Source organism: Heloderma suspectum, chromosome 1 (genome assembly GCF_057233095.1).
Source record: "Heloderma suspectum isolate Gila_16-S chromosome 1, 16-S_ref, whole genome shotgun sequence".
NCBI lineage: Eukaryota > Metazoa > Chordata > Lepidosauria > Squamata > Helodermatidae > Heloderma > Heloderma suspectum.
Window position 1 is genome coordinate 255531202 of NC_139458.1, and position 23903 is coordinate 255555104.

At 43.2% G+C, this 23903-nt stretch overlaps 1 protein-coding gene across 12 annotated transcripts in view; it reads right to left on the reverse strand.

Moving 5' to 3' along the window:
• The window catches only part of SLX4IP (SLX4 interacting protein), a 120436-nt gene that overhangs the window by 79548 nt on the left and 16985 nt on the right, over positions 1-23903 (reverse strand). For all 12 annotated transcript variants that reach the window (XM_084824825.1, XM_084824815.1, XM_084824879.1 and 9 more), the window contains one exon: positions 21159-21212. In XM_084824825.1, the coding sequence (XP_084680951.1) occupies positions 21159-21212 (54 nt within the window). The remainder of the gene's footprint in view (positions 1-21158; positions 21213-23903) is intronic.

Below are 23903 nucleotides of genomic sequence, written 5' to 3' on the forward strand. Positions count from 1 at the left end.
TTGAAATCTCTGCATTGCTTCTAGGTTTTATTCTGGTTGTACTGTTATATTGTGGTTTTAAACTTTCATATTTATGCTGAGCTTTGTGGTTTTCATTTTTGTGAACCGCCCAGAGAGCTTCAGCTATTGGTCAGTATAGAAATAGAATAAACAAATTAATTAATTAATTAATTAATTAATTAATGAGAGAGAGAGAGAGAGAGAGAGAGAGGATAGTCAGATAATTGACATCCACAGCCCTGTGGGCAAGAAGTAGGCACGAGGGAGCGGGCAAAGGGAACATCAGGGCCTGCTCCAGTTGGACTCCCCACCCTCTGGCCCCCAGGGCTAACAGACATCCATGGCCCTGTGGGCAAGAAGAAGGAGCAAGGGCCTGCTCCAGTTGGACTGCTCCTCCTTTGGGAGATGAGAGGGTGGAACAGGGCCATCCCACCAGCCCTGCTAACAGTGTACCTAATTTTCTCCCTCTTTCCTCCCCATTGCCTTTTCCTTGTGTGCCGTGTCTTTTTTAGATTGTAAGCCTGCGGGCAGGGACTGTCTTCTTTGTTCACTGATTTGTTCAGTGACCCTTTTTTGGCTGAGGAGTGGGATAAAAATACAGTAAACAAAACAAATAAGAGAAAGAAAAAACCCTCAGCAAATTTTCCAACTAAGGCAGTCTTTGAAGCACAGTTCCCAATGAGGCTCACACAATGGCGGTCAAAGAAGAACTGAGGGAATAAGCAGGAACCTGCTAGGGACATGAGCACTGGGAAGGTGGGGGAGGATTCTCACCAAAATTCCTCAGCTATAGAAGTTTCCTGAATTGAGGTGCTGGGCAGGCACAGAGCCCATATGTGTGATGTACAGAGACCACAAAGAAGAACCATTGGTTGCTCATGGGTTGTTTCACCAGGCTACAAAGGCAGCAGGCAAGAGTGGTAAAAAAACCCAGCTGCCCTACACGCCAGTACTACAGTGCTGCAAAGGCATTTGGAATACAGGGAGGGAGCAGGTGAAGAAAGAGGGAAACAAACAACCCAGGGATTGGGAAAACAAACCATGGATTGTTTGATTGTCTGCCAGCCTGGGTTAAATAAACCATGGGTTAGTGTACTGGCAAACCAAGTCACGGTTCAGCTTCGTCTCCACCCCCAGGGCTAAATATTTATTTGAAGAAATAACAATACACTCCTGGAATGCCAGATTGCACGCCTCAAAATAATCATCCATATTTGTGTGATGGTCCTGCAGAATAAATAAGAATTACTAGAAAAAAATTAAGGCTCTCACCTAGTCTAATAGCATGTTTTTGTCAAAGCTCTGGGTGCTTTTCAGAAAGCAAACTTGCAGGGCCGATGAGCCTTGGTTGGCCTTGCATAGCAGAGAGCTGTCGGTCTCAGGAGCAGAGTGCGGCTCGAAGGGGGCTGTCTCTCTCCTGTAGCGCAGCGCATGTTCGTGGGGAACCTGGCACTAAATCATTCGTAGATGGCCTGATTCTGGGTCAGGGTTTTGTATGCAGCAGAGCAGCTCCCTCACTGCAATCTGTTGCAAGTCAACCCTCGCTGAGAAGGGCTCCATGTGAACAGCGGTTGAACATGGGTCAGTCAGTCCTAAGAGACAGGTGAGCGCTGTTCTGAAGGGATGGGCAAGACATTTTTTAAAAAGAAAGAAAGAAAACAAATATGCTTCTAGCATGTCGTTCATAGCATGCTTCTTTAGAAAAATCACCATGACATACAAACATGACAATAATAACTTAAAAAAAAAATCAAACAGCCACCTGACAGAGAAAAAGTGCTAGGTTAGTCCAGAATTAGATCAGGGTTTCTGTGCCATTGTGCCTTTCCTTTCTCCTTCTTTTTTAAGAGAAGCAAATTCAATCTGCCAGAAGGGAAGAATAATGAAAACTTTGTCTTAATTCTGGTTAACACCTGCCTGCTTTTCAAAGGCCTGAAATACCACTGGCATACAAAGAGACATATAAACCTGTTTGTGTATATATATGTCAAATGTGTAAGTCAAATACTATATTTACTAGAGACCTGTAAGGAGATTTGGTTGGTTATTTCAAACTGGTATGTGAAATTATCTCTCCCTCCCTCCCTCCCCCTCACTCACACACACACACACACACACACACACACACACACCCTATCTATTCCCCTCAGTTTTATGTTATTTTATTCCCTGGACTACAGTCTCCCACATCCTGCCCAGCCCCTTTCTTCCAAAAGTGGACCTCCTCTCCCTTAGCTCCATTACCTCTCCGGCCCTCTTCCCACTTACTTTCCATGACTTCCTGCCCACCCAGCAAGATGGAGCAAGGATAAGCAGAGGAAGAAAATGCATTCAGTTCAGTTGCATGCATTTAAGTACACACACACACAATCCCAATAAACTCTGGCACACGTAGGCCTTCTGAAGAAAGCCCACATGCATATATGCTTGCATTATGCCAGAATGGGGAATCTTCAAAGTCTATCCTGCTTTCAGTGGATTGTCCCCAGAAAGTTAGCCACATAGTTCTATTCATGGAATTGCTTCAAAAATCATCCCATGGGTGAAAAAAGGTTACTCTTCAGTTACACTTCCAAAACAAAAAAGCAAACAATAGATTATTGATATCTAATTTAGGTAAACTGAAAACAGGTTCACAGATAAACAGATTGCTGGCTACCGAGAGGTTGCCATTGATTTAGGATTTCCTGTGCTCCCCAAAAAGTGGAGTGAACCTCTAACAAACCCACTCACTGACACATCAGAGGGGAGAAAGCCTTTCATCTTGGCAAGCAAGAATGCCCAGAGGCCTGTGGGGAGGTTGTTATTATTTCATTTCTATACCACCCAATAGCTGAAGCTTTCTGGGCGGTTCACAACAATTGACAAAATACTGGATGAAAATATAAATATACAAAATTTATAAACAACGTAAAAGCTAAAAACAATTTCAATAAAATAATAGACCTGTTCAGACAGTTGGCATAAATGCCCCATCCTAAGCCATTCAATATGCCATTTATTAGGCTGCCAGAAAAACCTGGCATGGATTTTGGGATGAGGGAGTCTGTGCCAGGGTTCTGAATGGCATCCTTTCCTCCTCTGGCAAGTTCCTTCTTGCACCTGAGTTCTTAATGAATCTCAAAGAGTGGGAGGTTGGGGAAGTTCCTCTCTACTTCTGGGAACATACATCTGGTAAAGGGATTCTCCCAGCATGTTGGTAACAGTAAAGGCCAGGAAGAGCTAGTAGAGCACAGACACATTTGCATGGTAATTAATTCCACCAACCCCCATCCGGGGGGGGGGGGGCACTTTTTTAAAGCTTGCCTGTTAAAGAGGATCACAACGAGAGCATTCTCCTTTCAGGCCCTCTTAACAATCATTACGTTGTATGGAGAATTAACTAGAGCAGCCCTCCCCAACCTGGTGCCCTCCAGATGTTTTGGACTTCACCTTCCACCAGCCCCAGAAGGCATGGCCAATGGTCAGGAATTATGGGAATTGTAGTCCAAAAGATCTGGAGGGCACCAGGTTGCAGAAAGCCAGCCTAGATGCTGGAAGAAGAAAGAGGAAGAAGTGTCTGACACATTCCCTAATTCTGCCTTCTTGTAGTCAGGATTTAAAGCAGAGAGAAGAGGCGATCCATGTCGAAATCCTGCAGAGAGTTCCCTTCCCCTCCAGGCTTTTGAAATACATTTTCTTTTAAAAGCTGCTCAGGACATAGGCTAGAAGAAGGTGAAAAGAAGTGCAGAAAGTAGTAATTAACCACGGCTGCCATACTTGACTCAGGCTGTGATTCTATGCATACTTATTTTGGGATAAGTAAGGCCCACTAAAAGGGCAACTTACTTCTGAGTAAACATGTAGGCAATTGCACTGCAAGCCTTCCAAAGCAGCAATGTTTATCTATTAAGCACCGAAATAGCCTAAAAATCCATTTAAGGTGCAACCCCAAGCATCCTTGCTTAGAACCGAGGCCCAATGAAACTGTGATAGATTGGACTTTGCAGCTGGCTGCTAGACAGGAAAGCTTGGCTATGACATCCAGCCAAAACTGGTGGACCCTTGGGTGGAGGACAGCATCAAGCAGACCTTATGTTGTATCCAGTGGCGGCTTTGCACTAGTGGAAAGTGCTTCTGCTCACACAAGGAGGGACATCCAATTGTCATGGTTCCCCCTTCATGTCATATCTCACCTGCTCCAAAGCCTCCCTGCCCAACCCTCAGGAGTAGCTTCAGGGGGAACTGGTGGGGGACTGCAAAAACTGGATGCCCCACCTTGTGCAAACAGGAGTGATTCCTACTAGTGTATACTCACCATTGGATGCACCCCTTTGTCTTGAAAGTTGCCACATCCTGCATGGCAGCAGTAAAAAGCAGTACCTATTTTTCTATGCAGGCTTGATAATTTTTTTTAAAGGAATCATTTATATTATCCCACTTAGCAAACCTCTCTAGGTTTAGTTATGACTAGCCATTTGTTACAAGAAATCCCATTAAAAACTCTTTAATATTAAAAGGGTCATGTTGCAGCATGAGCCAATCTTTCCCATGCCACAACCAAGACAAATGTAATGTAAACTTCCAGTGATTCAGTATATGGGAGAATGAAGAATGGCATGCTTCAGTCAGGCCAAATGCTGCACAGCTCTGCTGTAAGGGAGTATCCATGTAAACTAGGATAATGTTCCAGTTGCTATGGCAACAGAAAGTGGAGTTCCCCAACTTTACGGAGCTATTCTGTGGGCTGAGGAGAGCAGCTTTCTCGACCATGTGTTTAAGAAGGAAATTGCAAGCCCTCCACATGCTGAATGAAAATAGTACTCTTCAGAGGAACCATTTCCAAATGTACAGAAATGCTAGTTCATGACATCCCGAATGACTAATAAAATAGTCTACGCACTTGGCTATTGCTGTCTACTACCAGCTGGTGTAATCTGGGCTGATCTGAAGAAAGAGCACATTGCAAGTTCACATTACAGAGAGAATGAATAAAAATAAAGACAAAAGGGTGCTGGTTTTCACCTATAAAGCCTTAAACGGCTCGGGCCCTCAATACCTGACAGAGCACCTCTCCCGGCATGAACCTACCCATAGACAATGTCCTCATCTAAGGCCCGTATACAGGTGCCTCCTCTAAGGAAGGCTTGGAAAGTGGCAACAGGGGAGACAGCCCTCTCAGTGGTTCCCCACCCCCTGCCCAATTATGGAACGATCTCCCTAGTGAGGCCTGCTTGGTGCCAACATTGATTGTGTTCAGACAACATGATAACCCACACTCAAAGGTTGAGTATTGGTTGATTGTAGGCTATCATTGAAGCGTGAGTCATTGTTGAAATGTGGGTTATCATGTTGTCCAAACCCAGCCGCACTAACAAACCATGAACAACCCACAGTTCACAACCCAACAACAAACCATAGGTTCTCTTCATGGGTTGTTTGTGGTTTACAAACCATCGTTTGTTAGTGTGGCTGGGTTCAGACAACATGATAACCCACATTTCAACAAAAACCCACACTCACCCCATACTGAACCTTTGATTATTGTGTTGATAACCCAGTGGCTGGGTTCAGACGTGTTCTCTGAACCCAGCCATTCTTATCTTTTCGGTGCCAGATTAAGACTCTCCTCTACTCTCAGGCATTTGGCAGCCTATGATAAGGTTTTTAATTTGGGTCCTGAATTTCTTATTGTTGGTTGTTAAAATTGTTTAGATATGTCTCTCTCTGTGTGTGCTGTCTGTTTATATGTTTATGAGATATATATATATATATATATATATATATATATATATAGTGCAATATAGTATTTTTAAGGTTTTTAGTCTTTGTAAACTGCCCAGAGAGCTTTGGCTATTGGGTGATATTCAAATGTAATGAATGAATGAATGAATGAATGAATGAATGAAAGTAAGTCTTTTGCAAATTGCAATTAATAGGTTTTAAACCAGGGACGGGCAGAAGGTAGATCTCCAGATGTTTCGGACTTCAAATCTCAGAAGCCCCTGCAAGCATAGCCAATAGTCAGGAATGACGGCAGTTGAAGTCCAAAACATCTGGACTTCAACAACTTTCTGCCCACCACTGTTTTAAACAACAAAAGGATGTACATTCATATAATACATTTCAGTTAGGGTAATCCATAAAAATCTAAGTTTGAAAAGCAATGGGTTGGATCCAGAACCTGCCTCCCATGGAAGGAAGGATTCCTTCCATCTAGGGGGTGGCTTGTGATCCGACACAGCAATCCTGCTGACAGAATGGTGGCATCAGCAATCTTTGTCAATTCCCCATCCAGCCTGCTCTGCCGCTCAGAATCTGCTCCAGTGGCTGGGAGGCCTTCTGGAACAGTGGGGGAGATGAAGCTGGGGCTGCAGGGATAGGAGGGAAACAGCAAAGACTTCCTCCCGCTGCCTCTCTGCTGGAGCATTCTGAGCGGAACTCCTCTCAGGGAGCATTCCCACCAGCAGAAAAGTAACTGGATCCAGGCAATTGTTTAAAATCAAAAGATTAGTATATTTATTTCAGGAGGTGGCATGTAACAAAAAAGCCAGGAGAATGAATGAATCTATCTATCTCCACTGCACATTTTCCCCCCTGCACTTCTTCTCTTTTGCATTTATACTTGTAGAGCATTGCTTGTTATAAATAGTAAAAGTTGATTATAATAGCTTAAAAATGTAGAGCAGGTAAGTGGCAAGAATCAGTGTTATTTCATGTCTTTTGATTAGCACAGAACCAAAATATGTCAAACTATTCAGCTTATATTCTTAAACGACAGCCTGACTCACACATACAATAGTTCCTGGGTTGGCTAAGCAGAATACTTGCTTTGTTTGCATTCCACTCAGATTTCTGGCTCCCCCCCCCATATATTAAACCCTAATGAAGCAAGCATGCCACTCCCTGTAACCCTCTCCCCCATAAGCCATGTTTCCTACCCTTGCAGCTACACACAACCCTCAATGGCCACTGTTAATCCTCAGAATCCTACATATCCTGTGCTAGCAGATGATGCCACGATGCAGTTTTTAAAAGGCCCCCTATACAAGAGCATTCTTGATTGCATAGAATATTTAACCACAGAGAAATAATAGGTGGTCAACTGATCATATCTGATTGATCAGTGAATAGGCGACACAACCCTACACGTACGTTACTAGAGAAGTCCAAAAACAGGATACTGGGATATCTCTTGCTTGAACTTCAAAATGAATTCTACCTCATAATACCAACCAAGGATATGATAAGAGGTTAGGGACAGAGAGCTAAGCAAATAGGAATGTCTGCTATGAAGAGGAAGGTCTGTGGTGGGTTCCCTTCAGCAGGGAAAACTTAGGCTATAATTCTGTGCACACTTACTTGGGAGTAAGCTCCGCTGGGGGTGTTCAAAGTAAATATGCCCAAGGGAGGGCGATTGTTCTCATGAATGTCTTGTAGGTGTTCCTTGAGTTGCTAGCTGACCACTGACTAAACTAGATGCTAGACTAGAAGGAACTTTGGTCTGACGAGCAGGGCTATTCTTATGTTGGATCAGGCTATAGATCAGGTTTTATTTTTGTATTGTTTGTCGAATGATGTTTGACTTCTCAATAATTCAGAAACATTCGCCAACTACTTCTGCTCTGAATTAATTTATCTTGTGTGACAATCCTGCATCTTTAGTGGAGAATTAAGTAATATTTTTAATGGGTGGCAAATAGGAAAATTAAGTGTTGGAGAAAGGGGGATTAAGAAGAAATATAGCTAAGACATGGGTAGCCGCCCCAACCCCATATTATTACTGCTTTGATCCAGCCCATATAGACGTGCATAGGCAGGCAATCTAGCAAAACCTGGAGCGTGCTCATAACTTGCACTGACGTACTTGCAAGGTTGGCATTGACCAAGGAAAAACAGAGAAATGTATAAAGTTCTCTTTAATATATTTTTCTACATACATGAGAATAAAACTTTACTCTGCCACAGCAACATCTACTAGAAATCTAAAGCACCTCATCACTCTTGAGTTGTAGCTTGTCAAGCACCCACGTCTTGCTGTCAATTACAGAGAAATGTAGAATGCTGTGGAGCAAAGGCAAGTTACTTTCTCAGTTACAGTTCATGGCATTCCAACAAACAAAATAAAGAAGATAAATATAGAGAAGGCTCCAGAGGTATTTGGCTTCAACAGATTTCATCAAGAATCAGGTAAGGCACTACAGTTTGTGCCGGTTCGCATGTCATGGTAAGCCAGCATGTGTGAGAATTCTGGCTTATCATCAGCGGGTGCACACTGCTCAATCGCGCCATCTTGGCTTATGACTTGGCTTGTTAGGAGACCAAACAGTCAGGGATCCTAGTTTGCATGCAACACTGAACAAACCATGGAGGTTGCCTGGTTTGTTTTCCCGTTTCCTCTGGCAGGAGGAGCCAAGTGGGAGCGACAAGGCAGCATGCACCAGCATGCTTACTTGTTCATGATAGGTCAGAATTCTCAGACATTCTGGCTTATTGTGGTGAACTAGCCCTATATTACTAGCACCATTCAAGACAGAGGCATTAACCAGAACAGATTCCCAAGGCATTTTCACAGCACAAGTGTTATTTCTTCAATTTCAAGACAGATTTTCAGTTCCGTAATTTATTTATTTTTTTAACTAATGGGAGTTTTTAGCTGTGGTCTATTGCAGTGAAGGGGCTTGCACAACGATTGCTTAGAGATTAAGCGCATGGGCCCTTACTTAGACCAGCAGTAATTCCATAAAATAGTGAGTGAACACACAGCTATTAGCATCAGCTGACCATTAGTCAGCACTGCAAAGGGGACTTCTCCAGTAGTCACAACTTAAAATGCTTACTATCTATAATGACAGAAGGAAAAAACAGCATAGGCTGTTGAATTGTAGTCTGAAAATGTTTTGCAGAGTCATGGTACAGCGCTAAAAATTAACACATGGGTACAGTTTGTGTGTGATATTCAGGAACACCATGGTTATTAGAGAAATGAAACTAAACCCACATCCTCACCATATAATGAACTCATGTGGCTTATTCTTGTGTGTGGTGTTGGGGTGGGGGTGGGGGGAGAGAAATCAGTCAGGAAAAAACATAAACTGTAAAAAGGAAGTCCATGTGAAGAAGTGGCAAGTTTGAGTTTTCCCCTTTGGTTTCAACTTCTACTCATCATTATAATCTTCTGTGATCTAATTTCTCTACCTCTAATTGCTGGGAAATTAGCTTACTTGAATTACTTAACAGGATACGATCGTCAAAATGGCCGGGTCCAGAAATAATGCTAAGCCACAGTTTGGTGTTAAGTCTACAAACCTCAGGTTTGTGCTCTCCCCCTCCCCACTCCACCATGGCCACAAGGAGATACGAAGCATTCACTTCCGTTTTCAACTAACTGTGGCTCGTCATTACATTTGAGCAGAGATAAACTATTAACTATGGTACACTGAAGCTGGGATCAGTAACCACAGTTTGAAGTTAGCCTGTTTAAGGAAACCAGAGTTAACACTAAGCACAGTTTGTACCAGTTTGCACATAGCTACAAGCTGTTGATAGTTGAAAATGAAAGTGAACACTTCTGATCGCCTCTTGCCCATGGTGGAGGATGAGAAGGAATGCATGAGGCTGAGGGTAGTATCCAACTGCTAGCACTAATGACACTGCACTAGCATAAACCAACACTTGCACAACGGAACTAGTGCTTGTTAGGTCAATGGGAAAAAGCAGCGTTGGTTCCTACTAGCACAATGGCACTAGCACTGGGGCACAGTTGGACACTACTTATAGTCTTAGTTAATATCAAGCAATAATGAAAGCTCCACCTTCTCCGGGTACTGTCATTTCTATGACTCATCATTTTTGTTAATAATGTAAAGCCCCCTTTCTGTCCCATACGTCCTTTCATCGCCTTCCTACTTTCAGCATAGACCTAATCCAGCACCATTTGGGGACACAAATGGAATCCTAGTGGACCACTTTCACCAAAGGCTGCTCCCAGAAATATGGAACATCTAAAGTGTGCTATGCCATTAATGTGTATTACAGTACAGTTTAACTAGGCTAATTAATTTGCATTCTAAAGTAGCACCACCAAAGGAGCAGAGCCTAGCTACAAGTTACATTCAACATGGCCAAAGCAGCCACATGTCAGACCAGTTCTCACCCATTCTGAAGACCATTCCCACACCCACAGGCAGAGAAAGCTTGAGGGGACTGCAGGTCAATACCAGCCAGCTCACAGATGGCTTTAAATGACTTGATATCTAGTCCCTACCCTCCAGTTTTAAGGGGAAGCTTAAAGTATGTTTGGCAGTAAAAACATAGATTTTCTTCATGATTTGGAAAGTATAATGAACTGTGAGTTTGTGGCATGTAAGCCAAGACAAGCATTGGGCCTTCTCCCTCACCCCTGCTATACGACTGGGATTTTAACCCCAAAGATCCATTAGTCACTTCAAGGCAGATGAACTTTACAAAACCATTCACTGTAATGGGTTTTTCAAGTCACTAAAAAGTCAATCCAAGTTACCAAGGATTTTGGCAGCTAAGCAGTCGGAATACACATGACAGAAAAATTAATACAATCAAACTTGAAAGGGGGGAGGGGAATAGAACAGGATTACTGCCAAAGGATGCGCTTCACCTTCTGTTCAAAGGAGCCAGGCCCTAACCTCAAACACTCTTGTATCACAGAACTTCACAAGCATCCAGGCCTATGATTTGGCCAGAGATTCACCAATATGAATCCACAAGGTAGAAATGCACGCTTGTCTGGCAAGTGAACAATTTCTCAGGGGAATAAGTAGGGAAGTTAGAGAATGAACAGATAATCCCAATTTTATTAGGAGTCTTCTACTTTAAAGCCTTCCAGAGAGTGCCCTAAGGAAGTGTGAAGAACTCCAAACTTGTTTTTGTGGGAGAGCATTTAATATTTTAATCACAGCTATCATTTCCATCAAAGATCGCAAGAGCACCTTCGTTTGTTAAGCAACAGTGTATTTGTTTACCGGGGAAAAGAAAAGGAGGCAGTAGCATTCCCTCCAGGGGGGCCTGCAGTGGAGAAAGATGAAGCAACATCAGCCACACGGACCCATATTTTGAAAATAGCCTTAAGAATGAAAGAGGTGGGTACACCCAGTAGCTAAGAAATTTAAGCCAGGAAAGGAGAAACAAAATTATTTTGATAATACGCTGTCACTTCAAAGTACTGAGCCCTTTTTAGAACTCGGGCCAGATCTACACTAGTGCTTTATATCAGTATTGAAGTGTACTGGGGTGCATTACGTATTCCATATACTGCTTTTCTAGTGTTATAACCTGCTTTTTATTCCACGTTATCCAAAATACCACAACAGATGTCATTGTGTGCACTGCCAAGTATAAATGTGCAAGAGGGATGTAGCGTCACCATGATAGGATCGTATTGATATGACACGAGGTGTAGATCTGGCCTCAGTGCGGAAGGCAGTAGTTTATCAACCTCATAAAATTCACTTACAAGGCAAACCTAACGTTGCGGCTCAAAAATGAAAGCCACTGCTATCTTTGGAGACTTGTTAGTTTATAGGATTTTAAAATGAAATTTGGTTACCACCTGAAATCAATGGAACTGGCAATATTGTTGTTACCAATAAAAATGCCATACGTATTACAGATTTAAAGTTTCTCTTATACTTCTCATTGTGGCATGGGTAGATCCACAGAGTAATTCTGTGGTTTTCATATTTTAACACAAAACCCAGCTGGTCTAATCTACGATGACTATACTAAACCAGCTTTCATTAAGCCAAGGCTGTAGAACCTCAAGCCCTTTGGGCCTCCCCAGATAGCCATACCCCTTCCCTGGCCCCACCCCTTTCCCCTGATCACTGATTAGTTGGTGGTTTCCTGGCTTTTGTGCAATTTTTTCTCCATTCTAAAAGGTTGAAATGCCTCTCCTAAGGCTTAGTTAATAACTTTTTGCTCAAATATACTGATATGTTTTGCATTTTGGCCTTGTCCCATTTGCTTTCGGCCCTGCCCGCCACTGGAATGCGGCCCTCCAAGAGCTTTTCCAAAATGAAATTTGGCCCTGGCCTGAAAGAGGTTCTGCACCCCTGCTTTAAGTATGCCCAATTACTGCTAACCTGTTTTTTTTTTTACTTCCTATAACATTTTAGCTGCACACATGTTTTAAAAAGGACTGAGATGGGCAGTATTCAGAAATGAAACCACAGCGCTACCAATGCCATTACCTTTGAACTTACACACAGCTATGCTGCTTTTTCAAATCAACAGGACTCACGCCCAGCTGAGTGAGTTGAGGGCTACTTTGCATTACACTTTGTTGTATCTTATTGCAACATGTTGTGGCATTCCATCCAAGGAGCAAACACATTGCATGCATTTAGAATGAAACACCGTAAGAGGAGTAAAACAATCCTCATTTAACATGGTGTTAATTTTAAACCAAAGGTTCTTGACAGTTCAACTACTCCCTCTATAGAAAATACTGCATTACTGCAACAGGAAAATGTTCTGAAATCCCCCAGGAGCCTTCTAATAAAATACATGTGCTCCTGTGAAGCAAAGCTATTAAGACTGTAGGTGTTCTTCTCTTCCTAAAATTACATTTGAAACCACTGAGACATAAACAGATGAGCAGATGAATTTTCCAGAGTCTAACAAACAGTTCTTAGTGAAAACATTTTGCATAATATATTATAGGGCAGAAACCATGATCTTCCCTGTTTTCTGCACAGAAAACAAAAAATTATATTTCAATCTGATACCAAACACATTACCATACAGACTGGCACTGATTTATAATTTGAAGCCTAGTGAATGAACGGTTTTATACTCCCACACTCCCTCCACTGTTTTGGCAACCGTAAAGTATTCAAAGAGAGACATTCTTGGTAAACAGTTTTGAAAGTGAAATATATCCACTTCAAAAAGGAGGAGAACAAAGCAAACGCTTTGTCAGGAGAAGGGAAAAAATTGAACCATAAGCCTCCATACATAGAAAATAGTATCTTCCTCCACTCAGGAGAATGAAGGCTGACAGTTTGGCTTCTATGATTTAGTGAAACATTAATGGAACTCGGTGCAATCCTGTGCTTATTTACTCAGAAGTAAGTCCCACATGACTGCAGCCACTGTACATGAAATCCACATCAACTAATCCAAGGTATTTATAAATATCATAATAAAATCCTTTGTGATTTTTCTTTTTTAACCATCTGTGGATTTGTTTTCAACAGATGAACAGCAGAAATACAAATACATCTACATTTTTAAGTGAGTCTCTCTCATTCTGTGGAAGCCATGCTGAGGCTATACTTACTTGTGTGGTACCAATAAATCCCCTAGAGGAAGCCGCTATTTGCTAAACTACCCTGATATGACTGGTAAAGCTGACTGCCAAAATAAATGGAGAGGTAGACCATGAATGTCTGAATTTCTACATTGTAGCAGGAGTCCACACAAGATTGCTGATCAGCAACCATAGCAATTTCTGGACTCCCAATACGGTATGGAAACTTGACCCACTTTATTTCCTTTGGCAGTCACACATCTCCAAAGGAAATCTGGAGGACTCAAATCATCAAGCTAATAGCCTTTCTTATAGCCCTTCTTATACTGGTCCTCTCATCACATGAGTTGGGTTTACTGTTTACGAGTCAGTGGTCTATAGACCACAACGTAGTTTGGAAGTCCATGGTAAAATTAGCTGTGCTCTGTTGGGGATCTAGAAAGGCAACAGCAATCTCCCCCCCCCCCCAATGCATTTCTTGGTGGAAGTGAAATGCAGTCGCCCATGAACAACACTGAATATTGACAGAAAATCACTGGACTGTCATGAATTCCATCAAGAGCAGTGGTGGAAGCTCACAGTTTCAGTACTATGCATACAAGGCATTACTCATTCGAACTGGTAACACAAAGGCATATCATTAGACAGGGCTGGTGTAAAGATGTCTTGCACATTACAATAACACCTAATTTGAAGCCTCTGTACTCTTAAAATGTTGATCTGTGTGTGTACTCTTATATAAAATAATATTGTTCTATCTATCTACCTACCTACCTACCTAATCTATATATATCTCCATAATACTCAACGAAAAGAAAATCAGCCACCAATACCACCTGGGGAGGGAAAAGTCTCCGCCTACCAAGTCACTCTTCAGGCCTCTCTCCCAGGAGCCTTCCCAACATGGCGCCCCAGATGTTTTTGACTTCAACTCCCATCAGCCCCAGCCTGCATGGCCAATGGATAGGAATGCTGGGAGCTATAGTCCAAAATGCCTGGAGGTAGGTAGGGGAAGGCTAGCTCAGACATTGAACCATGGATAGAAAGTCTTGAAGGCATTACATAGGAGCAGCTAGTCACAGTCACTTAACATGGATTAGCTCTCCTCTTAATAACTTCTCCACATCCAGAATAGTTAAAGATTGGGGAAAGACAGCATTTTCCAAGATTTTCAGTGAGTGAAGTGGAGAGATTCTAAATTGTGTGGCTGACTGGCAGTACAAGGCAAGCGGGTGGAAGGTGCTATAGATTAAGGGGGCAATACAGCATGCCAAGCATAGGCTTCTCAGGAGAACATCAAGGACTGTATCCAATATTAGTCCTACTTAGAGTAGACCCACTGAAATGAATGGGACTTAAATTACACTAACATTCAATGTAGCCAACTTTCTTTCTGTTGCTGAGACATCAGCAACACACTTCATGCATCTGGTGAACCAGACTGTCACCTACAAAACTCAGGGCATAATAAATTGTTATTAAGATCAAAGATCTCAGAGCGCATTGCCATATTGCTCTTCCAACAAACCTGATGGCTGGGTTCAGATGCCATGATAAACCATGATGGGTTAATTAAGCCACTTGATGAACCCTCAAAACCCAGCACCCTGACAATGACAGCAGCGAAAATCCAAGGTGACTATAAAACTTTGGAGGTTTGCAGGATCAGGACCAAGTTTCATAGAGATGTAGCACTCATTTGCTAAAGTGCAATTCTCCCCATAGCCATTGCTGGCAAAGAGGCTTTAATGTCTTCCCAATACTGCAACTGCAAATTCGTGCAACTACAAATTTGCACAGTGGCGTGAATTCACAATTAGGTGAATTCACAATTGCAATATTGCCACCTTATATTGTTGCTGCTGTCAGTGTCAGGGTGATGGGGTTTGAGGGTGGATTGGGTGCCTCCTGAGTGGGGGAGGCAGGCTACGAGGTTTGATCCTGATCCTATTATAGGCATCTCCCCATTTTTGCTGCACTTGGGATTTTCACTCCCCTGGGGTAATTGCAAAGGGTTTTGATGGGGGATCGGGTGCCTCCCGATTAGGAGAGGCTACCAGTGGAGTTTGGTCCTGATCCTGCAAACCTCCAAGGTTTTCTGGCCACCACCCCCTTTTTGCTGCACTCAGGATTTTTGCTGCTTGGTGAGTGATCACACCAGGATTTGATAGTGGATCAGGTGCCTCCTGACTAGGGGAGGCTGTGTATGAAGTTTTGACTGGATCCGGCAAACCTCCAGCACCTTAGAGGTAAAACAGTGCCACTGCTTGGGCGGGAGGACTGCAGCAGGACAGGTGGCAAAGGAAGGGGTGAGTCAAATTACACACAGTAGCTTATTAGCCCGGTTGTGTGGAAGGGGCATTGTGGATGATTTAAAAAATAACCTACTGTGAGAAGCTTATTATGACACCATGGGTTATCGTGACATCCAAATGTGGCCAGTGACTCTTTGGAAAGTCCAAAAGAAGTGTATATGGAGTCTTAAACTTCACCTTTAGAAAAGTTTTAAATACACTTGGACTAGGAAACATACATTCCAGTTTGATTGCTTCCCTCCAAGTCCCTGTGACTTAATAGTATTTAATATTTAAGCTGAACGCCTCAAGCCACTAACTAATGCAGTCCCACTAAATTCAAGGAACTAGTATAAATTGAACAGTTTCAGCACTGCGTGATCTGCTACTCAGAATCCCGATACTTAGGTTGAGGTTAGCAAGTGGTGAGGGAAAAGCATTTCCCCAACCTGGTTCCCTCCAGATGTTTTAGACTACAACTCCTATCATCCCTGACCATTGACCATGCCGGCTGGGGCTACTAGAAGTAGTAGGCCAAAACATCTAGACGGCATGAGATTGGGGAAGGCTGATGTACCACTCAGCGCCTTCCTCATTAAAATGAGGACAGTGGGTACTTTGATGCCTTGCCCATTTAGTAGCACCTGCTACTACAAATTTTGTAGTTACACAATGGCGGAAAGTGCTAATATGGATGCCACCAGCATTCTTCTTGAGGCAGCAGAGTTGTACTGTGTGTGAAGAGCATAAATATGAAACTTAACTTTCAACTTTGAAAGCCCAGTGCATTGGTTTAGATAATAATATCTGCTATCTCTTTAAAAGCTGCAGAAGGGAAAATGAAAGACTGCATGTAGCCATTAGTAAAGTAATACACATTGACCACCCAAGTGTGCAATTACTCCCAAGACAACAAAAATTATGTGTTATCTGATACGAGCTTTGCACAGTTGACATGGGAAAATCGTATAAACAGAACAAAACTCTTAATTCAAATAACTAAACATATGACTACTGTTCATAGTTTTTTTTAAATACTTATCATATAAAAATGACAAAAAATATTGGGTTGGATCCAAAGGTGTCCTTCTGCATGCAGAAGGCATGTTCAAATCATGGAAAGGCTGTTTTAAACTATTAGCTAGAGCACTGCACAAGAAAAGCAAAACTAAGTATAAAGGTGTTTTTTTCACCTAAGCAAAACAAACACTATCATAAAGAAGCAGAAGGATAAGAACTGCTATAGAACCTACAGATTATAGAACTGTATGAAGTCTGGCACAAGCAATTTGTGGAACAGCTGCAGTGGCTATTTCCCTTCCACTCATGGTTCTTAGGAATCAACACATTAGGGAGCAATCCCACCAGGACAGGCAGCTGCCTCTGAACTTGGAGGCGACCACCTAGCCAATGCACAGCAGAAGTAGTGTGGAGGGGATCATCCCCTCTGCACTTCAGCCACCCTGCACTTGCGGCTAGATGGCCAATTTCAGCTGTCTAGCCACAAGAAGTCGGAACAGGGGAAGCGGCAGCCAGACAACATGTCAGATGTGTCGTACCGGCTTTCCCAAGTTCCCCGTCCTGGCACGCCCCCAGGAACACCCCGTTTTCACTGCTCCACGCTCCTCTTCCAAACACGGAGCATGGGGCTGTTCTGCACTGCCTACGAGGCAGCGCGGGAGAGGGTGAAGGTCAGTTCACAGGGAACCAATCTCAGAGCTCAGGCTCTGAGGTCGGTTCCCGGGAACCGACCTATCCTATGGCCATCTAGCCACTGACTAGAGGCCATAGGATTGTGCCCTTTATGTATTTCACCAGCATTTGATGGTAGGTCAGTACGTCATTTTAATTCTTTCATCGGTCAGAAATCCAGTTCATTTTTCATGGTGATAAGTATCTGTATATTGCAGGCTTTGCCTGAAGGTGCACATACTCACTTAAACCTAGGAAGGTCGGGCAACTCTGTAACAGATTCGAATGAATTTGGATTTCTAGGAATCTGACCTGTGGATTCCACAATATGCCAGCCTTTTCTGAGACACATGGATTCCGCAGACCAGTTTTTCACTTGGGGCGGGGGGGGATTTGCACTAATCTACATTAGTTAATCCCCTTCATGGATCACTGCCTTGTTGTGGCGAAGGGGCTTGTGTAACTCAGTGAAGCCATAAGCTATGCCGTGCAGGGCCACCCAAGACGGACAGGTCATGGCAAAGAGTTCTGACAAAATGTGGTCCACTGGAGAAGGAAATGGCAACCCACTCCAGTATTCTTGCCAAGAAAACCCCATGGAACGTATCACAAGGCTAAAAGAGATGACACTGGAAGATGAGCCCCTCAGGTCGGAAGGTGTCCAATATTCTACTGGGGAAGAGCAGAGGGAATTTCCAAGTAGCGCTAGAAAGAGTGAAGCGGCTGGGCCAAAGCCTGGGGTAAAATCTCAAAAACGATAGAATAATCTCAGTACGAATTTAAGGCAAACCATTCAACATCACAGTAATTCAAGTCTATGCCCCAACCACTGAGGCCAAAGAAGCTGAGGTTGATCGGTTCTATGAAGACCTACAACACCTTCTAGAACTAACAACAAAAAAAGATGTCCTCTTCATCATAGGGGATTGGAATGCTAAAGTAGGAAGTCAAGCAATCACCAGGATAACAGGCAAGCGTGTCCTTGGTGTACAAAATGAAGCAGGACAAAGGCTAATAGAGTTTTGCCAAGAGAACACGCTGATCATAGCAAACACTCTTTTCCAGCAGCACAAGACGCGAATCTACACATGGACATCACCAGATGGTCAATATCAAAATCAGATTGATTATGTACTTTGCAACCAAAGATGGAGAAGCTCTATACAGTCAGTCAAAACAAGACCTGGAGCTGACTGTGGCTCAGATCATGAGCTGCTTATCACAAAATTTCGGCTTAAATTGAAGAACGTAGGGAAAACCACTAAACCATTCAGGTATAACCTAAATCATATCCCTTATGAATATATACTGGAGGTGACGAATAGATTTAAGGGATTAGACCTGAGAGTGCCTGAGGAACTATGGACGGAGGTCTGTAACATTGTTCAGGAGGCAGCAACTCAATCCATTCCAAAGAAAAAGAAATGCAAGAAAGCAAAGTAGCTGTCTGATGAGGCTTTACAAGTAGCTGAGGAAAGAAGGGAAGTGAAAAGCAAGGGAGAAAGGGGAAGATATATCCAACTGAATGCAGAGTTCCAGAGAATAGCAAGGAGAGACAAGAAGGCCTTCTTAAATGAACAATGCAAAGAAATCGAGGAAAACAACAGAATGGGAAAGACTAGAGATCTCTTCAAGAAAATCGGAGATCTCAAAGGAACGTTTTGTGCAAAGACGGGCATGATAAAGGACAAAGAAGGCAGGGACCTAACAGAAGCAGATGAGATTAAGAAGAGGTGGCAAGAATACACAGAAGAACTATACAGGAAAGATCTTAATGTCCCTGATAGCCATGATAGTGCACTCACTGAACTTGAGCCGGACATCCTAGAGAGTGAAGTCAAGTGGGCCTTAGGAAGCAATACTAACAACAAAGCTAGCGGAGATGACAGTATTCCAGCTGAGTTATTTAAAATCCTCAAAGATGATGCTGTTAAAGTGCTGCACTCAATATGCCAACACATTTGGAACACTCAACAGTGGCCACAAGACTGGAAAAGGTCCGTTTACATTCCAATTCCAAAGAAGGGCAACGCCAAAGAGTGTTCAAACTACAGTACAATTGCGCTCATTTCATATGCCAGCAAGGTGATGCTCAAAATCCTACAAGCTAGGCTTCAGCAGTACGCGAACCGAGAACTACCGGAAGTACAAGCTGGGTTTCGAAGAGGCAGAGGAACTAGAGATCAAATCGCCAACATTCGCTGGATCATGGAGAAAGCAAGAGAATTCCAGAAAAACGTCTATTTCTGCTTCATTGACTACACTAAAGCCTTTGATTGTGTGGATCACAACAAACTGTGGCAAATTCTGAAAGAGATGGGGGTACCAGACCACCTTACCTGACTCCTGAGAAACCTGTACGAGGGTCAAGAAGCAACAGTAAGAACCAGACATGGAACAACCGATTGGTTCAAAATTGAGAAAGGAGTACGACAAGGCTGCATATCGTCGCCCTGCTTATTTAACTTATATGCAGAGTACATCATGAGCATGCTGGGTTGGATGAATCACAGGTCGGAATTAAGATTGCCGGGAGAATTATCAACAACCTCAGATACGCAGATGATTCCACCCTAATGGGAGAAAGTGAAGAGGGTCTAAAGAGCCTCTTGTTGAGGGTGAAAGAGGAGAGTGCAAAAGCTGGTTTGAAACTCAACATTAAAAAACTAAGATCATGGCATCTGGCCCCATCACTTCCTGGCATATGGAAGGGGAAGAAATGGCAGCAGTGACAGTTTTTATTTTCTTGGGCTCCAAGATCACCGCAGACGGTGACTGTAGCCATGAAATTAAAAGACGCTTGCTCCTTGGGAGGAAAGCTATGGCAAACCTAGACAGCATAGTCAGAAGCAGAGACATCACCTTGCCGACAAAGGTCCGTATAATCAAAGCTATGGTTTTCCCAGTAGTAACGTATGGCTGTGAGAGCTGGACTACAAGGAAGGCTGAGCGCTGAAGAATTGATGCTTTTGAACTGTGGTGCTGGAAAAGACTCTTACGAGTCCCCTGGACTGCAAGGAGGTCAAATCAGTCCATCCTAAAGGAAATCAACCCTGAGTGCTCATTGGAAGGACAGATACTGAAGCTGAAGCTCAAATATTCTGGCCACCTAATGCGAAGAGAAAACTCTCTGGAAAAGACCCTGATGCTGGGAAAGACTGAAGGCAAAAGGAGAAGGGGACGGCAGAGGATGAGATGGCTAGATAGCATCACCGATGCAATGAATATGGCCTTGAGCACGCTCCGGGAGAGAGCGCAGGAGAGGAAGGCTGCCTGGCGTGCTATGGTCCATGGGGTCACGAAGAGTCGGACACCACTGAACGACTGAAGAACAACAACATTAGTTAATGCATTAACTAATGGAGATTGGTATTTGCTCAGGTGTGCATTAGCGCTAATGCGAATTAGCGCAAGTACAATGACATTCTGGTTAAAAAATCCAATTCTGGCAAATAGTGGGTGATGGAATGAAAGGCACCTGACTATCAACGAAACACAGATGGAACGGATTTAACAAAATCTGTACATCCCTACTTACACCGTTTCAGTCTGGTTCTAGTCCCCACTTGGCTATGGAAGTTCACTGGGTGACTTTGGGCCAGTCACAGACTCTCAGCCCACCCTACCTCACAGGGTTGTTGTTATGAGGATAAAATGGGGAGGAGGATTATGTATGCTGCCTTGGGTCCCTTAAAAAGGAAAAAAAGGCTGGATATAAATGTAATAAATAAATAAATAACTTGCTAGCATTGTACATAAGAACAGCTGGCTGGACAAACGCCATAATTTGCCATGCTAACATGTCACTGAACTGGAATATGTTAGGATCTTAGGCTGTGCATTTCAAGGTAAGAAAAGTTTACTATGCTAATAATCTTTTGCTATTCATGTTCTGAAAAGCTTACCTTAATGACCGATTTGTGTGATGTCATGACAGTCCCTTCAATTTCAGATGGAGCCTGTAAGTAAATAAAAAATGAGTCACTTTAGGGAAAAGGCAGCCAATGCTGATTGTTGTTGTTGTTCAGTCGTTCAGTCGTGTCCAACTCTTTGTGACCCCATGGACCATAGGGTATCAATGCTGATACTGAAGCCCAAATGCTGAAAAGATCTCAGAGAAGGGGGGAAGATGATTTCTGCACATGTACATTAATCACTTGGTTTCTCTTTACTTGAGAGGTGTATAAACTTAGTGTGGGGAAAGTGGACAGCCTTTGCTGTCATGTCCTACTTGTGAGCTTCCCAGAGGCATCCAGTTGGCCACTCTGTGTACAGAACGCTGGACTAGATGGACCTTTGTCCGATCCAGGAGGGCTCTTCTTATGTTCTTACTTAAGTCAGAATTGAGGGCCAAACTAGACATCACATGGGAGACACATGAAGTGTCTTCCCATGTATTGTGTGTGTTTTACTTTACTGAAGTCACAGAAGGTTCTGCTTTTGCAGCAGCAATGGGCACTAGGACAGCGTACCCTTGGTGAAGGTCCCATATTTGTGCAACTCCCACCCAGATAATATATGATTAGCTCCATCAGTACTGGCTTTGAAAATCCTTTTGTTTCAAGTTGCTGTTAACAGAGTATTTGATTTGTGGCTCTCCAGATGTTTTGGCCTACAACTCAAGTCATCTCTTACGATTGGCTATGATGGCTAAGGCTGATGGGAGTTGTAGGCCAAAACATCTAGGGGACCACCCCTGATTTAATGGTTTGCTACTGGTTTTAAATTGCTTCCCAATGTCTTTAGCTATATATGAATGTTGATTTGGACTATGAGATGTTTGAAATGGCTGATTTAGATTATTGCATTTTATTTGGAATGGCATATCATAATTTCATGTGTTAGGTTCACTGCCTTGAGAGGGCTTTGCCCTGAATGGCAGACTACAAATAGAATAACATAAACAGGAGAGTTCAACTCTTTCCCTGTGGGCTGCATTTCTGATCAAAATCTCTCCCCCCACCACTGCTTTCCCACCTACCAGAAAAAACATAGCAGGTGCACATACTGTCTCCCCTTTTGGGGAGAAAAGCAGACTGGGGAGGGCAGATTTAAACAATCCCTCCCCTAGCACAGCTATGATCATACTTGGGAGTCCACCTGCTGCTGAAGGAAAGTAAAAACAAAGCACTGGCAGATATTTCATGCGCTTCCCATGATGCATCTGATTTGATCCTAAGTTTTTGAGCAGACTCCACTGAAAAGCACTATGTTTGAAGCAGTGTGAAAGCTTTATCTATATTCACACATGCACATTACCAATGGAGCCTATGTCATGGTCAGGCATGCGTGAACCTGAACCAGCCCTAGAATACGGCTGTTTCACATTAGCATTTCTGATTTTACTTCCATATCTGTTCCATATTAATCAACATTCCATCAGCTTCCACTATCAGAGAGGCAGCAACTGCTTTACCCCACCTCCCAAACATTATCTGTCCTTATATACTGAGAAATATTTCGAAAAGCACTTTAAGTAAATAATGCAATGCCATTATTTAAGTAAATAACACAACTCCATAAATACTATTTGCTCATTTGCTGCTTTCATGAACAGGCCCATTCCCATAATAGGACACAGGTTGAGGGAGTGAATTTATAGCCTCACTTCAACAGAAATAAACACAGAGGAAAAGAAAAATGTCTAGTTTTGAAAAAGTCAGTTCCCAAAAGAAAACACAAAGGCATACGAAGTCATCCACTTGATTCAGCTTAGCTCTTTGGATCCTGCTCTGAGAACCAGCTAAGGAATCTGTCCTCTTCTCTCCAGCCCGCTACATTTCATCACGGATGTTAGGTTAGGGCTTTCTCTGCCACCCGTTATAAAGCCATTTAAACCAGAATAGCATAAACAGTGGCTTGTATGCCAATATCACATCCCTGGCAAGTAAGGCACAACCAATTGTTCTTTCTTCACCAGGTTAATCCCCCCCATCCTCCTTTCTTACATTTTCCCTCCAAAAGGGCACACCAGACCACCTGAAGCCATTAGGGTACCTAAAGGATAGCGTACACTAGCTCTCCTCTCCACTGCTACCACCCCCGCCCTGCCCCACAGCCCTGCTCCAGAGTCACACAATGACTACAATAAGGCTGCAGTGCATCACACGATGGGGCTGCAGTGCATGTTCACAGGACACACTCTTGACATGGTATTTGCTGGCCAGGATGAAAGTGATCTGCGAGTAGGGGTGTTTGAAAGAACTCCATTGTCATGGGCAGATCACTAGCTTATCGGATTTGCTGGGGTTCCTAATCTCTGCAGGGGTAGTGGCCTCTTAAAACGATCCATCCTCAGACACTACTGGTTCCATAAAGATACCTAAATGCTGGTGGAGAGGGTGGGTGGGTTCCCCAACACTAGAGTTGGCAATCCTATCAAAGCCCTGGCAGTTTTGTTGAATAGGACCTCATGATCTCTTAAAAAAAAACAAAAAGCCCCGCTGCTTATTTTATTTTTTAATATGCTTCAGGGCACAATCTTATGGGTTGTGCCCTCATTGGACGGAAGTCTCCGATCCCAGAGGTGTCCGAGTATCCAGTGCCCTGATGGACCATTGCCAGCAGAGTGGGAGGAGGATGGAGGCGATTTCTGCCTCTCTGTCCTCTTTTTTACATGTTTCTCTCCAGATGGGCCTTTGAGCCCATCT